A 17526-nucleotide genomic window follows, 5' to 3' on the forward strand; every position below is an offset into this window, starting at 1 on the left:
TGGAAAATTGCCATCAACATCTGAAAATACACATATCTTTTAAGAAAGAAGTACTTGGAACTGGAAACAGCTCAAGAAAAGTTATGGCTTGAACTTTTGTCCATTGACTGAAACATTTTTAATTGTTTTAAGCTAGTTTGTTGTGGAATGTTTTTATAACCTGAGACATAACATATGCTGCACACGATTTGTTTTATGCAAGTGACCTTTAAAATAACTCATCATGTTTCAATATCACGGCTGCAAGTCTGAAACTTGCCAGGAAGGCAGTCATGTTTATGATAGAAGTTTGTATGAAGTCTATTCATTCTAAAGAGTGTGGTGTCTTCCTGGTTCAGATAAGTCTTGTAGTGATGAACAGTTATGCTTTAAGATACTGGGAAGAGTTGGTATAAAATGAAAGCCTGTATTTCTAGGTTTCTGTTCCTTATTCACTAATTGCAAGCTACAAATGGACTGATTTGAGGAATCTGAGCATCTCTAGCTTTCATTTATCTCAGTGAGACTTCTTTGATTTCAGTTACAGATGATGATCAACTCTTCTGAAAAACACAACTTCTGACCTCTCTGTTCTGTAAAATATTGTGGTATTGCCACCTAGCTCATGACGGCAATGAAGCTGTAATATTTTGAGGTTCTTAGATGAAAGGCACTGTGTAAGGACAAAGAATTACCTCCAGACTAAGGACCTGCTCTGTTTCTTGCAAAGTCAGTCTGTCCAAAGTCAATGCCATCCCTTTTTCTGATCTGAAGTTCAGGGTTCTAGAAGCTATTTCTTTTTTGTGAGACAATGGTGATTGAGACAAGTGTCTTTCAAGCAGGACTGTACATTTGCAAAGAAGATGCTTATTCCTTTGCTTAGAGCTCCAGGATTCCTTTGGTAAGCACTCAGCATAGAAACTCCCTTCCTTTTCTGTTCTCGGGTCCATGCCATGTGCCTGTGTTTTACAGAGTCCAGTGTTTTGCAAAATCATTGGTACAAAGGACTGGGAGAGGGCTCAAGAGCCTCTTGCATTGAGGAGAGATCAAATACACTTAGATCATCAACAGATGTCTGTCTGCCCTCAGAGGTTTGAAAGACCTCCGAGAACAGATTCCACAATATTCATATGCTTGTTCTTGTGCTTCCCTGTGTGGAAAATTAGAGAAAAAGTCTTCATATCCAATTAAGTGGATTCCTTCTCATCATTTCCCCAGTGTGGAACAGAACATGCAGGATAATTGATCCCTGCCCTCTTTATTAAAAACATTTGTATATTAAAAGGCCTTTATCATGGTTCACTCTTACTTTTCCAGACTAAGTAAATCTAGTTCCTCAACACTTCCCTTTGGCATTTTTTTCCCAAGCATGTTTCTCAACCCTCCAGACACACGGTGTTCTTGTCAGCTCTCCATAGCTTTCTCAAACGGTGGTGACCCCAACTGGTTACACAGCTCTAGCTGGAGTCTCAGCACACCCCTCTCAGTTCCCTTTGTCATTTCAGCACTTCTCCCACAGAAACAGGAGCATTGCATGCAACAAACCAACTCTGCACGTGTAGGTTTGTGTTGTGTGTGCCTCTGCTCCGTGCTCCGTACAGCTATCGGAAATAATTGGAGTCGGTTACACAGAGACACCTGCTACTCACCCCACCCCAGTTTCAGAAAGGCTAACCCCAACTGCTGAGTTGGCAGGAAAATGCTTTTGTTCACTGAACGTGCAAATCTTGGCTAGCTGGCTGCCTGCTTTCACTTCCACAGACTTGGAGGTAACACCTATAGTGCACCTTATCTTGACCGAAGTCATGCATTTTAAACATTTGGAAATTCTATCTTAAGGAAAATTAGAAGAAATAACATGTTTTAATGAAAAAGTAAAATTATCTGAGAACATCTGAAGGCCTTCCTTGGTACTGCCAGCGTTTCAGCTTGTTTCATAAAGAATTTGATTAGCTGATAGATCGACAAAAGGCCAAGTATCCTCCACACAGTCACAGGGGAAATGGTGTAAGTACCATGGCAAATGCATAGAGATGATTCTGTGAGAAGGATTATTTGTTTGCTGTCCTGTTTAGTGAAGGTCAACAAATACTGTGTCTTGAAGGGCTGAGTGAAGTAGCCTGTAGCAAAGCTTACAGAGCTGTCAAAAGAGGAGAGCTTACATTTTAAAGTATAGTGATGCAACATGACATTCAAAGTAACAGATAATGGGGAGTTATGCAGCCTGGAAGCTTTCATCTGATCTGAATCAGATTTCACTTCTTTTCAGTACTTCAGTGAGGTGCCAAGTGCCAGGACACGGGCAGTACCAGATGCAGCACAGATCCAGCTGCCTGGCCTGGGTCACCTGGCATTCAGGCTGCCAGGGACAGCTGTGCTAGTGCAGGAAAGACCAGATTGCATTCGGCTTGCGGTGCTCTCAACTCCCACCAAGAACCTGGTATTTATGGGTGATATTGCGTCCAGCTTCAAAACCTAGCCACCATGCTGTTGCAGATTAGTGAACGGGAGAGGAAGGGGGAGAAGCTGCAATCAGCCTCTCAGCAAAATACAGAAAATATCTTGCAGGCCCAGAGGCTTAATTTGGATGGAACAGCGATCTCCAAATTTTTGTGGACACAAACACAACTAACCTTGAACGAGAGTGTGACATCTCAGCTGTTTTCACACCATTTACTGAAATGGAAGAGCAGCTAGGAAGACGTCTTTTGTCTTTTAAATTTGAAAAAAACAACATTTAGAAGTGGAGACTTTTTTCTCAGAGTGTGTTAATGGCACTCCAAAGTAACTGAATATCCATTTCTTGTTTCTCAGATAATCACTAATCCAATTTCTACTTGCATTTTTTTCTTAAAAATTAAACAAGAGGGCATCATAAAACTGAGATGTTGCTTTGCCAACAAAATATTTATATGAAGGTTTTCAGTTTCTGGCCATAAATGAGAAGATACAAGAGAAAGGAGATTTTGATTAAAACCTGGTGAAAGTAGTTTGGACTTTTGGACTTTTATTAGACTGTCTGGTCAAAAAGGATAACATGATCAGAGAAATTTTTGTTGTTGGATCAATTTAAGCACTTTTTGCCCTGCCAGAGCCTTGGGCCATGAATCGTTTCGGTTCCATCAGCTTTGCCCTAGTGTTACTCTGTTGACTTGACTGGCATCATTTCTGATCTGCATTATTATAAGTGAGATCAGGAGTCACTTCCTTTGCCTTCCAGAAACAGAATAGCCATTAGGGAATATATAGGATTGTTATTTGTTAAAACTACCCAGCATTTTGTTTTGAATACAGGAAAGCATAACAGGTTTCTGCAGGTGTTTCTGAAGAGTTAGCAGAGTATTCTTTGTCACACACTGAAATGTGATGGTCTTAATCACAGTGTATGGCTCTCCTAGCTGCCACAGGACATTTAATATGTTCAAAAAGGTGTCTCTGTTCCCTTGTAAAAGCTGAATTTGCTTTTACAGCCATTACCCATTATGCAGTGGGAGAACAGCATTAATAACCATTTCATCGGGGCTGCAGAAGTCTTTTGCACCTCTCCAGGGAAGAATCAACTTTTTCTTCCAAAAGTGGCCAAGGTGTTACCTTTGGAAGCTTTTGCTCTTGGGATCTAAATTGTTTTTTGCACTCATAACCTGCGCTACCTAATTGTTCTCCAGGGGAGAAAAAGTAGGTTGGAGGGTTGGGTTTTGGCTTGTAATTGTTTCTGGCTTTGTTTGAACATTTGAAGGCTGCAGGTATGTACAGTCCTCCAACAGGGAAAATGGCAGTCATGGGTATTCAATGAGAGCAGTGGAAACCATGAAGTCTCGAGAAAAATCTCCTGAAGGATCATACAAAGGCTCCCTAGAACTGTATGGAGAAGTTGAAAAGGGTTGGGTATGCTCCTCCCATACCCGTGGTGCAGCTGCTCTGCCCTGAACACTATGAAGGGCTGCATAATGACACAAAATGTTTTGCTGGTCCTACAAAACCTTTGGAAATTATCAGCCTCTGAAAAAAAAGTGATTTTTTGTTACAGAAAGTGAAGTGGTCTAGTAAAATGTTTGTACTACACTGTAAGGCTCTAGCCCAGGTACAGAATGTCAGTGTGTTTATGTCTTACCTACCTTGATATTGTTAACTTGCTCTCAATTCGTCCAGAGGAAGAAAGGTTCAAAGGTTGGCAATGAGTGGTTTTGAAAACCCAGGCGGTGACTGTATCTCCCACAAACTTGGAGAGAGGAATCACAGTTCATGCCATTTTTAAATGCTTCCCGCATTGTCTTAGCGTTTCTTTTGCTCATTCTTCTCCCCTTTCCCTATAAGAATTTTGTTTCTTCTTTATGAAAAAGACTTAGCTGATGCTTATAATTTATTTTTTAAATGTCATTTGAACTCAGACAAAATTACAGGGTTTAGTTTTTAGCTTTTAGATCCCAAGTTTGGCCTATAAATGTTGAACAAATCCTAGATTTAATTAGTAGTAACTTCAATTAGAGGCCTTAGTATCAATTTTACTTAAGTGCAGCTCCGTTCACATCAGGAAAGACACTCCTGATTCACAGCAGTACAAAGACTGAAGAGTTCAGTGGTGCTTCTGTACCCTATAAATCAAAGAGGTATCCAAGATAACCAGGTCTCAGAGCAGTGGACTCACACAGCCACATACAAGCTTTGGGTTGCCAATGAGCTTCTGTAGCACACCCCATTGAGTATGCAAAGTATAAAGTACAGGCATTAATTCATATGGTACTTAGTCCAAAGCAATGCTAATCATTAGGCTTTGGTTCTTATCCGAATATTCCTTTAAAAGCCTTTTTTTTTTCCTGCCCTCCCCCGCCCCTTTTGTGTTTTTTTGTAGTAGTTTCAGTCCAGCAAGTCTGTAAGTAAGACTGGAAAGCAGGAGTTTTGAGTTTTTTTCCTAGTTCTTTCACTGCTTTCCTCTTGCCTCTACTTACTTTCTTGAACTAAAACTGGGACTTAGATTTAGTCATGGGCATCACGGTCAGGAATTTCTGTAAGTTGTCTGATTTACTGAGACCTGGTCTACAGTTCTCAGTTCCTGTCAAACTCAGTGGCCAATCAAGCTGAGAAAATCTGGCTTTGTCTCAGTCTTTTCATCTTTTAGATTATAATGTGGGGGCTCATCTACCTTTCAAGAAATTGTGAGACTTCTTAATTATTAGCAATATACTCTGTCTGTGATTAGAAGTGGGTGTTCCCTAGATACCTTTTGCTGAGGAAATGGAGGAATATATGGAAGAAATGAGGAAATATTTCAGTGAGGTCAAAGATACCCAGCATGTTCTGCAGATTGTCTGTCAAGGTTGAATAGTGAGACTGCGTTGCACAGCATACACAGACAGTTCTGTAAACCATGTTCCTATTTGAAAACATTCAAGTGGAACAAACTTACTTTTTCATGTCACAACCAGGATCATATTCACATTTCAGCAGTGGGAAGGAAAAGATAAAAGACTTAATTCAGCTTTCACCATGCTGGAGATTTATCTCTGGCTCCACCTCTGCCCCTTCCTCTGTCCTCATTCCCAGTGTTTTTGAACTCTGCCTGCAATGCATTTCAGTGCTTGCCAAGATATCCCCAACTAAGGGGGAGTTAATGAGAACATCTGGCCAGGAATGAGTGATGGTGCTCTGTGACCCACCTACTCAGCACGTCTGGTGGTCACGGCCATGGGTGGGGAACCTTGCTGAGTGTTAAGGCTTCTGCAAGGAAAGAGGATTTTGTCATCTATGGCTGGATTCATTGAAAATACCCAGATCCAATTGGTTATATAAAGGGGCTTTCATGTCAATGGGAGAAATGTCTATTAATAGCTGCATGCACGCACACACATGTATATACACTTTTTTATATAATTACAGTATCCTGTCAATGAGTAAGAATGTGGGCTGCCTAAAAACTGTCTTTATAGACAATTAGTCCCAAAGCTCCTAAACTGGTTAACCATCAGGGCACCTGCGAAAGACCTCTTTTTGGTAAGGGCTTTTTAAAGGGGATGAATGCACATTTTCTCTAAAGGGAGGAGAGGATGAAAAGACTTTATGTGCTTGGTTGGCAGAGTTCCTTTTTGAAATTATTATTTTTAAACTGCTGGATTATTTTTGTCCTTCTAATGATGAATTAAGGTACAGCTTTTGTGACATCACACTTTTGTGAGCATCTTTTAATATTATTTATATAAAAATCAATAAATGCCAATGCTCTGCTCTTCTTTCCCTTTGCTGGTAATAAAAAAAAAGATGGATTTTTCAGACAGCACAATGAATCATCAATGAAGTGAAAACACTGGGCAAATTCTCTTTTGTTTAAGAGAATGGCCTGTACACAGTTCAGGCCAGCACATTTTTCATGGGATGCAAGGGAGCATTTCAAAGAATTGGCAAGGAGTGGGTCCTGCATATTCATGAGCTTGGGCAAGGAGGTGAAGGTACAGGAGAAGGCAAAAAAGCAATGCGAGGATAGAGTGGAATGTGGAGCAAGTTACCACGGTATCCTATTTTACTGCTGTTTGACGTAAAGCTCTTTTGCTTTTACACAACCGCTGGAACTGAATGGAAGCAGCTCAGGGCATAAATAATGAATGTGTCTTTTACACATTCAGAGAGGAGAATCTGCACCTCATCACTGAGATAATGTGCCCCTCTCTTCTCTCCCCAGTCTCCAGCCTTCGTTCCTGAAGTCAGTCGAGATCTTATCCAACAGACAGAGGAGAAACTCGAAAACAGCCCCTGCAAAGAGCTATTCTTTCACTGTACAAAGTAAGTATAACTCGATACCCAAAGATCACAGGGCTGCAGTCAGCAGCTTGTAAGGAATGTGTCAGGTAGAGTCATTTCAATCTGAACCTGAAGCATGTATCTGTGGTTTATGTTCATAATCCTAGAGGCATTGATGTCAAGCAGTGAAGTCATTTCATCTGAACAAAATATAATAAGTATTTCCATGCCATTATATGGCACAGGCATATATACACACAGGCACTTAGTGTTTCAGGTATTTGACAGAGTGTTCTAGCCAAGTAAACCAGGCATTGATTTCATGCTGTGTGAAAAGAGCTATGATGATAATGTATCCAAAGAAAACATCTCTGTTTCAAAGTGAATAAAAATTAAGTGGCTATACAGTCCATTTAGACAGAGGAATGTGCAAACTTGCTCCACATGGCTTTTCCAGAAAATCTTCACCAGGAGAATGGGGCTTTTTAAATGCTTTCTGTCTGTCTGTGACATTCAAATGAATGTGCTTTATTTCATTCTTTGTCTGGGAAAAGGCTTATCAGTTTTTGTAGCGGCAAGGCGATTTGTGCTATTATGCGCTAAAGCTCCAGGTATGCAATCGGCATTTGCAAACACTGACCCCAGTACTTTCAGGCCAGTAGATCATAAACCAATAAAAATATGAAAAGGGTGGATCATCCCAAGCTGGCCCATGTGGTTTCTGGCTGAGCGCGGTTTGTTTTCCCTGGATGATGTAATGGGGATTTGTAAAATTTGCGCCACTGTCATTCATTGTTTTGACTCATTTCATTGACCTTTTCTGTTTTCAGTTATTCTTTGCGTTGGTAGGAGATGTGGGTTATTTCTGGCCTTCTCTTATAACATAACCAGTTTCCTTGCATTGGCCTGGTGTCATGTAGAGATGCTCATATAACTCACACCAGTTGTGTGTGCCAGTCCCCATGACAAAGGCAGAGCTGTGCTCAACACAAACCCCCCTGTTGCCTCTTTCCAGTTCTCAAATCAGTTTGAAAGCTGACAGTTCCCTCTAAAATGCACTTTGTTGTTGCCAAAGAGGGGAACTAAAAAGCAAACAAGTGGTGAAAGGCAGCTATTGTTCTTTAAAATACGTGCAGCTTTTAATTAACTGAATGGAATAGGCTAGCGTTGGGCACCGCTTAATTCAGGCTTGTGTTCACCGACAGCCATTCGTTTGTCTCAACTGCAATGGATAAATGAGCCAGGTTTGAGACCTTGTTAATAAATATGCTGATCATTTCACATGGACTGAAATGGGGTCAAAAGGAAGTTTTAAAAACTTGCTGTTGGTATTTACTAAATGTCCTGAATAATGTTAATTTTGGAAGAGTTCACAGTCAGACCAAAAAAGGGAGGCATACATACAAATATGAAGCTCGCTATTCTGTAAGAGCAGGAATGGCGATGAGTTTCAGACACATCTTCATAGATAAGATCAGTCTGCAGGAGAAATGCATGTATAACTCTAACTTCTGCTTTGACCTTTAACATTTTGACTGTCTGCTTCTGCCCCCCTCCAATTTCCCCTACGATTTTGGCTTTGAATCTGGACATTTGTTAAAGCTCACTAAGACTTTTTATTTTATTTTGTAAGCTTGTATCCACTTAGGGGAAACTGTATGATCTGTGTCCAGTCAAAGCTGATGAAGACAACAACAGTTCGACTTCTGAATACTGAATGTGTGCAACTACCTGCTTGTTCCAAATTGATGGTGCAAGAATTACTACCAAAAAAGAGTCAAGCAGCTGAGAAATTCCAAAAACTAATGAATAGTAGCTCATGAACAGGGAGGAACTAAACTGAGGAGACACATTATTCATGGTGATTTGTTTGCTCAGGTCTAGAACTGCCCCAGGGTGAGACATAGATTATCCATTCCCAAACCAGACTAGTTCTTCAGAGAGGATTTCCTCGTCCAGCAAAATCTACAAATGTGTCTGTATACCCTTAGGTACAGACAGAAAAGTGCCTATATACACCAGGACAGAAATACTCATTTCTTGTGGTCATTTTTCACCCAAAACCAAGTTTTGTTCCCACCACTGCTGCCAGCAGAGGTGGATGTAGTAGCCCTGGTAAGCAAGGTGAGAATCAAAACCAGCAGGTCAACAACACCCTGTTAAACAACATGACCACCTTAATCCCAGGCAGCTCTCTCAGCTCAGCCCATCTTTTCTTAGCTCTGAACCCTTGGCCTTCCTTATGGGATGTCTGTTGGTCTCTGGCTGCTTGTTACCTGTCACAAGCAACACACATACTTCTCACATTTGCAGACTGGCCTTTTTAGTCCTTTATTCCTTTGATTATGCAAAAGACTTTGCATCCACTGCGTGAGCCCCAAAATTCTTTTCTTGATCCAGAAACAAATCCACATCCCTGTTCAGACTTTCTTTCCTGTTTTACTCTACAAACCACATAGCTGTTAGGAAAAGCCCTTTGAGTTTAATCACAGTTATTACTTCTTCTGTATAGCAGGATTTGAAATTTATTTTTTTTCTGGGAATAACAGTTCTGATGGTCCTTCATTGACAGAAATGGGCTTCAGCCAGAAATTTTCAATCTAGATGTAAACATCCCGCAAAGTTTAGGAGCTCAGTTCCTGAGGGTCTTGTGTTAAGCCAGTCTTAATTTATTAACAGAAGCAAAGATATTTGTTGTCTAGTGACTAGCCGCCTTTGTAAAAGTCCATTGAAGCCAGTGGAGACGCCCTGTTAATTTTCAGTAAGCATAACCAGTACATATTACTATTCAGCTTGTATAAGGCCTCCTGTTGTGAAATCTATCAAACATATTACTTTGTTCCTAGATCGAAGCCATGAATAAAATAAAGTACAAAATTAAGTAGAAGTAAAATGATCCTACTGTAGAAGTAGTCTGGATTTTCTCCTCCTGTTTTGTTTCTCTTTTGCTCCAAGTTCAGGATTATAAAATACTTATATATCCTTTTCATCTGAGATAGATCTGTCCTTGACCACCTCAGTGGGGAACCGTTCCAAGAATACCTAAACAGCATGTACTTCGACAGGTTTCTTCAGTGGAAGTGGTTGGAAAGGTAAGTGTCACAATTTTTTTTTAATTAAAAATTAATACAAAAGGTTTATTTTCACTTTCCATGCAAAGCCTTTAGAATATGGTCAAAATCTGGCAGCTGAGGTAGTACATTTGCTCCCTTTGCCTTCAAGAGAAAGATAGTTTGGCCATTCTACAGCATTACCATGCTTCATCCTAATGTTTGCCATTTATGGCCCTATCTGTCCAGCGATTCTCTCCCTCTCTTCACTGTTTTCCTTCCAGAAGGTCCATCAAGGCTCATTTCCCATGGAGCTGTACTCCAGGGAAGTTCTTCCAGAGAGCTCCAGGTTGGCTTTCCTAATTTTAGCATTTGTTTGCAAGTGTTCGTTGTTAGAAGGCTCACAAACAGGTAATGGCTTTAGCCACAGGAAGATGCCATATAGAAAAGTCATGGTTATGTTGGCATTAGACTCAACTCAACCGTGAGCTGAGTCTCCAGCTGTGACCATCCAATGAGCACGATTGGTGTCTGGGATATATATAGTGCTCCTTCATCATCCATGAATGTGCTTACACACATAAATAATCTCCAGCCACTCCCTTCTCTCTTAGGGACACCACACCCCCTAAAGGTGACATGCTTCAGCAAGCAGCTTGGGCACCTTTTTTCCACAGTATGCTTGTGTATGACAAATGAATAGAGCAAGACCTACAGCCTATAAAAAATAGGAATCCAAGTCTCCCGCGACCTGAGAAACGTCTGTGGCCAATTTCATTGTAGGCCTTGTCACAACGAGCTTCTTATGGCACAGCTTGAAGGACACATTGCACTTTTTTATAACCTGCCCTGGGGCATCTAGAATGCGAAACAAGATACACATTGAGTGTCTGGTTTTTGCATTTGCAAACACTGTGCCCAAACAACACTGAAACAGATGCTGCTCACTAGGGAAGTAAAGCATAAAACAGAAATCTACCCAAAACACCAGGGAGCCAGTGTTGGCTTCTAACACTCAAGTGATTGGCCATTTAATGGTATTAGGTACATTAGGCACATTAAGTACGAGTAAAGTACATTCATCAACTTCAGTTGTCGTTCTGTTTAGCTGCGCTTTGGATATGGTGACTTTGTCTCCGGACCAGTTATCACAATTACAAAATCACTGTAAACAGACACAAATATGGCATATAGATCCTCACACCACATTTATTGGCTAGACATTTCAGAACACATTTAATAACCAGGCAGCCTCAGTGGGTATTAATTTGCAAGGAAAGGGGCCTTTGCCTTCTCCCTGTCGGTGAGGGCTGTAGCAGACGTACACTGCTGGGTAACAGTGACCTTGAGTTGAGAGAAGCCCCAGTTTCCACAAATGGAATTAATTACAGCAGATGAGTTCGGGCCAGATCCATGAGTGGTGCATATCAGCATGATGCCTCGGAGATCAAGGGAGCTGTGCCAGTTCCTCTCCCTGGAAAGCTACAAAGCTGCTGCACAAGAGGGAAGGGAAGCAGTGGGCAGAGGGGAGAGCCATTTCATGCCAAGACATGCTCCACATGCCATCTTTACTGAATCCAGCATTTACTCTTCCATTTCAATTAAAAAAACATCAGATGATTCATCTCTAGCCAGGCTATTTCCTATCTATTTTCACATTTGGGATAAGGAATTTTCTTAAATGCTCTGAGGGCTTGTTTCTTCCATTCCCTCAACAAACGTGACAAGCTATTGGATGTGCCTATCCAGCTTAAGAAGCTGGGAGAATTGTTTTTAGGATTAGCAAAGAGATGTTAATAGCATGGAGTGATCAACAGCTCCTTCTGACAGCCTGCTGGCTCCAACGGTGGAGTCAGACAGTCCATTCATTCCAGGGACATTGCTGAGCGTGTAGTTATCACTGCTAATTGTTGCTTTTAACCCCAATAGCATTTGCAGTATCTTCACAGAAGCCTGGATATAGCATCTTTTCCTCTTCTAGTTTTGGCCTTTTGCATATATTTCTTCCCTGACTTCTAAAAACAATCATGAACATAAAAGAAACAATTCACTTTAACATTTATTCCTTATTGACATCAACCTCATCATCACTGTTGTGGGAACGGCCGCGTTATTGTGCTCCCTTTGCAGACTGGCTGCCCGCCAGAGGAAAACAAAGCTGGTAGGAATATTCATGTCAACTGCTAATATAATTGTAAAACTTTGGTGGTGAAGCGGTGGATACAAAATCAGTTCTCTCCGAATCTAGAGTTCTGTCACATTATAAGACTTTGATGATAACAACTGTGGTACAAGTTAGATGTAGGGCTGGAGCCCTTTTGGTAGAGCAGAATTTTGTGGCAATCCTGTAAGATCATATAGTGATTGTGTCTAGTGATTGTTAGGGAGCACTCTGCCCTCAGAAAGAAAGACAGACTTATTTAACCCTTAACTTGGCCCTTAGAAGGGAAGAAATGCTTTCCCTCCCTTCTTGCCTGTGATGCTCTCCCAGGAGGCAGGTAACCCATGGCTTCCTGCGAATGGGACCTAAACCCACCTCTCCAGTTCCCAGGACTGTTTCTTTCCTTGTTTCACGTCAGTTTCCTGTTCCATTTAATGTCAAGAAACAAGAAGTATTTTCTGGTGGATTGAATTTTGGATCTCTTTTTCTCATCTTGAAGACCAAACAAAGCAATAAGGTGTTAGCCCAGCATTACCCTTAAAACATTCCTATATGTTACGGGAATTACTATCTTGTTGGAAGCTCTCAGGTCTCCTCTTTGCTTAACAAAAGCCAAAGCTATATAATGGAGATTCAGAACCCTCCTTGGTCCTAAGATGCTACCAGAAATTATACTGATGACTCACTAATGTGTTGTATTTTATTACAGCTTAATATGCTGGAATTGAAAAGTTCAAGCCATACATAGTATTGAAGTAATGTCATTACATAATTATGTATTATATTATATTATATGATTACCTTGAAATAATGTGATTATATAATATTTATCTATTTTGGTTTTCAAAAGTACGTTCTGAAATAAATAAATCACAGACAGTGCATTAAATGTAGTGTGTCTTTTGTTTTTTTTATTTCCTTTTCTTCCAGGCAACCAGTAACGAAAAACACATTTCGGCAGTACAGGGTACTAGGGAAAGGTGGCTTTGGGGAGGTGAGTAATTCTGAAAGTTTCTGTTAAGAGGGTTTCTTACTTCCCAGGCACTGCAGTTACAGGAGCCTGATGCAACAGAGGCTGATTTTCATTAATTGCTGACAGTTTTACTTAACCTCTCATGACACTGTAATCTCAAAAGGACACTTCTGAGAATTATTTTGTATTCAACTGTTGCATTCACAGTGGAATTAGGGTCACGCCCTTATTTGTATTTTACTCATGGCTCGAGGTCGCTGCCTAGGCAGCAGAGTCAGAGGAGGCACTGACAGCCTTTAGCTGAGCAGATTACAATCTGCACAGACAAAAGGAGGTGGGATAGGAAGCAGGCAGAGGAAAGTGAAATAATGAAAATCAATACTACACAGCAGGTTTGGAAACAGTAGTCGGTTCCCCAGCTGCCCCCGCCTAGGCCTTATTTGCTATGCCGCCGTCTCCCTAACCTTAAAAGGGCTAAATCAAATCAGATCACGAGGAGTAAAGTGCAACCCAGACACAGAGTTTGCTTTGACTTACCCAGCAAATGTTCTCTTTAATTCACAGGTCTGTGCTTGCCAAGTCCGAGCGACAGGGAAGATGTACGCCTGCAAAAGATTAGAGAAGAAGAGAATAAAAAAGAGGAAAGGCGAATCCATGGCACTAAATGAAAAGCAGATATTAGAAAAAGTCAATAGTCAGTTTGTAGTGAGTATTGAACTCCCTAGCGCTCAGCTCTCTCCTCACCTGCTGAGCACTGTTCTTGTTGAATCCGATGCCTCCTCCACCTGCTACAGGAAAGGTGCCAGAAGCTGACTCCCTTCGCTTTGCACCATAGTCCTGCTCCATACACCTTTACCAACTCCCACTTTAATCTCTGGTCTGTGAGAAATGCACCGAACAAGGTGCTTTTTCCTACCATGGGAACATGATGCATTTTACAGCCTTGGCTTGGATCAGAGCTGCATCAGGCTGAGCTATTTTTATCCAGCGTGATTACCTGACTTCCCAGTGTCTGGGAGAGAGGAGCTTGGAGGGGACTGAAAGAGATTCAACCCAAATAGATCAGAAGAGATTGGCTAGTAGGAGCAACTAGCCAGAGACACAGAGCTGTCTGCCTGTTGTAGGGCTTTCGCAAGATCTCTCAGCTCTTGTGTGTCTTTAAAAACTTGCCTTAGATTTTTAAAAACAAAAAAAAGGTGTTGTTATCTCAACGTCTGTCATGTTCTTTATACTTATTTTAGGATACACTATGAATACAACAGAGGCAAGATGTTTACTTACCTCTGGCAGAAGCAAAGACAAAAGCACACATTTAAAAGTGATGGGTAGCTTTTGGTTTGTCTGATCGTTCCTGGGGCACCCACCATAGCCTTGCTTCGTGCCTCAGTGATGGTCTGCTTGACCACCGCAGGACTAGGCTACCTGGGCCTTCCTGGGAACCTACTGAGACGATGGCGTTTTGACAGCTATCCAGCAAAACAGTGCAGCAGGAGGTGTAGATTCCCTTTACTATTAAGATTTCTCTTATGTAGAAAAGTATGACTGGATTTAGGATGTTTGTCCAAGCCTGTGAAGCTATCTGAGCATTAACCTTGAGGGTTTCTGATGATGAATAGGTTGGATTCAACAAATTATTAAGTCCTAACGTCTCTTTTTTCTGTACTTTTGCAACATATGTTTGTCATTGTAATAAGGCCCATATCAAATTCAGTCAATGTATTTTTTTCCTTTCTTAGAGAAAATCTTTAATGAAAAGTTAGTGCTTTCTTCTTAGCAGCTAACTGAACTGTCACAACTATGCTGCAAATGTTTTTCTAGGTCAATTTAGCCTATGCCTATGAAACAAAGGATGCACTGTGTTTAGTTCTGACCATAATGAATGGAGGTGACCTGAAGTTTCATATCTACAACATGGGAAACCCAGGCTTTGAGGAGGAAAGAGCTTTGTTTTATGCAGCAGAGATTCTTTGTGGCTTAGAAGACCTACACAGAGAAAATACTGTGTACAGGTAAGCACTCTCTAGACTCTTAGGACATCTTTTCTGAGTAGAGAAGAATTGCCTGCATCCTCCCTACTCATTGCGGTGCTGTACAGCTCAGATGCCTCAGTGCTTTGGCTGAAATTTTGCATAGCCATGCACAAATACAGTATGATACAGAAATCGCAGAAGGAAGCAGTTGCTTCACTAAACACATCCTGTCTAAATTATACAGAACTAACACAAAGCTCCCCAAACCCTACCTTAGCGTGTGCTGGGTGACATAAGGAAACTATGAAAGTTCCTTTAAAGGGATTTCATTAAGGAATCTAGTTTCTAGTTGGTATAAAACAGATCATTCTATTCAAGCCTCTATTTTAATTAGTTAGATTATGTTGCATTAGGGGCTGCAGCACGTCAGATGTGGAAAAACCACCTCTCCTATCCCAGAGGGAGCGCAATTAGCGCAAGAGGGTGTTTGAGACACAGGGCATGGATTTATGCTCTAGGATATGAACTAGTTTGATTAGCTAGATTGGATGTGATGGTGGCCGTAGCGTGTCAGCCGTGGACGGGGCACATTCACAGCCATGCAATGGAGGTGTCCTGCTAGCAGCATTCCACCGGTGCGGGTGCAGCCAGCAGGCAGAGCACTGCCCGGTGCCATGACAGGCAGCCAGCTTCAGGAAGGGCAAATTTCAAGTTCTCAGCTTCCAGTCTGGCTTACAGCTCTGTACAAGCACTTTTCCAGGGCATCATAGGGGTTACTTGCTGGATAAGCAGGGTGATTGCAGACAGCGTTCTTGTGATTCCACAAGGATTTGTTTTATTTCATCAGCAACCAGTGTAGTTTGTAAACAATATTTAATGTTTGTCTTCATCATCCCAGTCTGTGAAATCATTATAGCTGGCATTCACAGCAGAAGTCCTATAAATTGATGAAAGAACTTCCAAGGACAATGAGTAATAGACCATAATATGTTATTTTTAAAAACTAAGCTACACTTTAAATCATTTGATATGCCCATGTGAAATAAGCATTATGCATATGCTTGTAGGCATTGAAATTATAATATTGTTGTTCCTTGGAGGAGATCTCTAGCCAACTGCCACTTGGTTGCCTCACTGTGACTCAGATCTTGCTAGCTGGCATAAGGAGGGCAGACAGATAACATGCTGCTATAGCTGGCGCTGGCCCAAGAAGGAGATTTTTTTTTCCCAAGGAACAAAATAGAATTAAGTGTTTAATGTCAATTGAAAAATCCAATAATGAGTGACGTGTCTGGCTTCCCTTTTCTTTAAAAAACATCCTACCACATTCAAAAAGGTTTTAGGAGGTATTATAGTGTTTCGAGCAGCATACTTTATTGATGAAAATGACCACTACATTCATATCATGGCTGTAAAATGCCACACTAATGCCACTTTCTAATAAAAAAAATTAGATCTGGCCACCTAAAATAGTAAGTGGCTCTGAGAAAAATGGCACCCTACTTCCTTAGGCAGCTGTTTTCAATGTTACTCTTAAAAGAGCTGGTAGTTTACACCTCAGATGGCACATTCATTTTGGTGAATGATAGTATATCCTTGCAGGTGACATTTTCTAGCAGCATTTTAGGAGCATCTGCAGAGACCCCTAACTTGTAATACAGCAGCATTTTTTGGGACCCACGAGAAGTGCTATATATGTCAATAAAACATAGCAGTAAATGCTACTGCTTCCTCAAGGTGAATAATTCATCGCAAAACAATTCTTTCTCAGACTTAATTTCATTTTCTATGAACAAAATGCTTCTGAGTAAGTCACAGCATTGGAAAATACATCCCCATCTCATGGGCTGGTGACACACGCTGTGGACGTGACCCGAGAGAAAAAACAGGCTCAGAGTCAGATTTATCTGATTCAGAATTCCCTCACCAAACATGGCACTTATGTTACATTTTTCAACTGCATCATGTTAGTAAAGGTCAACGGGTCAAATGTTCATGGAAAGCAAACATAAAAAGCTGCTGGTTCTCCTCAAATTAGTTACATAAATAATTTACAGATACAATTTTTATATTTTTTAATATATATATATAAAATATTTACCTTTATACTATAGCCATGTCTGGAAGCTCCAGTCAGCATCAAGACCTCATTGTCCTAGGCACTACACAAATATACAGTAAATCCATGTCCACTGTGACTGAGTTATGCTGGCCTGTACAGCCAAACAATGTGCCATTGGCCTTCTAGCATGGGTACAGTGCCAGCAGTTTATGGTGCAGTATATTTAGGCAAGGCTCTTTTGTATATGGGAAGCTGTACTGTTGGGAAATAGTCTTACATGTAACTGTGTCCACCTGGGAGTTTTATTTCGCCTAAGCATTTCAGTACAAAAAATCACGTTCCTCCTTGGCACTTGGAAGCATCGTCCATGCAAAAGAAGCCAGCCTTGATCCTGAGGAACCAGAAATCTGAAAAAAGAGATGACAGCTGTTCTCTGGGGGAAGGAAAGCCTGCTATAATTGCCCTAAATCACAGAGGACTGTAAGGACTGAGCTGCTATTCTCAGAGTCCTTGTGGAATCTCTCTTTCTCTCATTCAAAGACAACATTTCCCAACTTGCATGCAGGATTCTTGTCATTTGGCCACAGTTACAGTTTTAAGTG

The 17526-nt window shown here is 41.0% G+C and overlaps 1 protein-coding gene across 7 annotated transcripts in view; it reads left to right on the plus strand.

Annotated features, from left to right (window-relative positions):
• GRK5 (G protein-coupled receptor kinase 5) overlaps positions 1 to 17526 on the plus strand; it is a 179533-nt gene that overhangs the window by 132974 nt on the left and 29033 nt on the right. For 6 of the 7 annotated variants that reach the window (XM_064464269.1, XM_064464268.1, XM_064464270.1 and 3 more), the window contains 5 exons: positions 6650 to 6750; positions 9708 to 9800; positions 12850 to 12913; positions 13457 to 13597; positions 14711 to 14901. In XM_064464269.1, coding sequence (XP_064320339.1) covers positions 6650 to 6750; positions 9708 to 9800; positions 12850 to 12913; positions 13457 to 13597; positions 14711 to 14901 — 590 coding nt within the window. Of the gene's footprint in view, positions 1 to 6649; positions 6751 to 9703; positions 9801 to 12849; positions 12914 to 13456; positions 13598 to 14710; positions 14902 to 17526 lie in introns of those variants that run through there. The other variant, XM_064464274.1, reaches the window with a different exon arrangement.

Source organism: Phalacrocorax carbo, chromosome 12, assembly GCF_963921805.1.
Source record: "Phalacrocorax carbo chromosome 12, bPhaCar2.1, whole genome shotgun sequence".
NCBI lineage: Eukaryota > Metazoa > Chordata > Aves > Suliformes > Phalacrocoracidae > Phalacrocorax > Phalacrocorax carbo.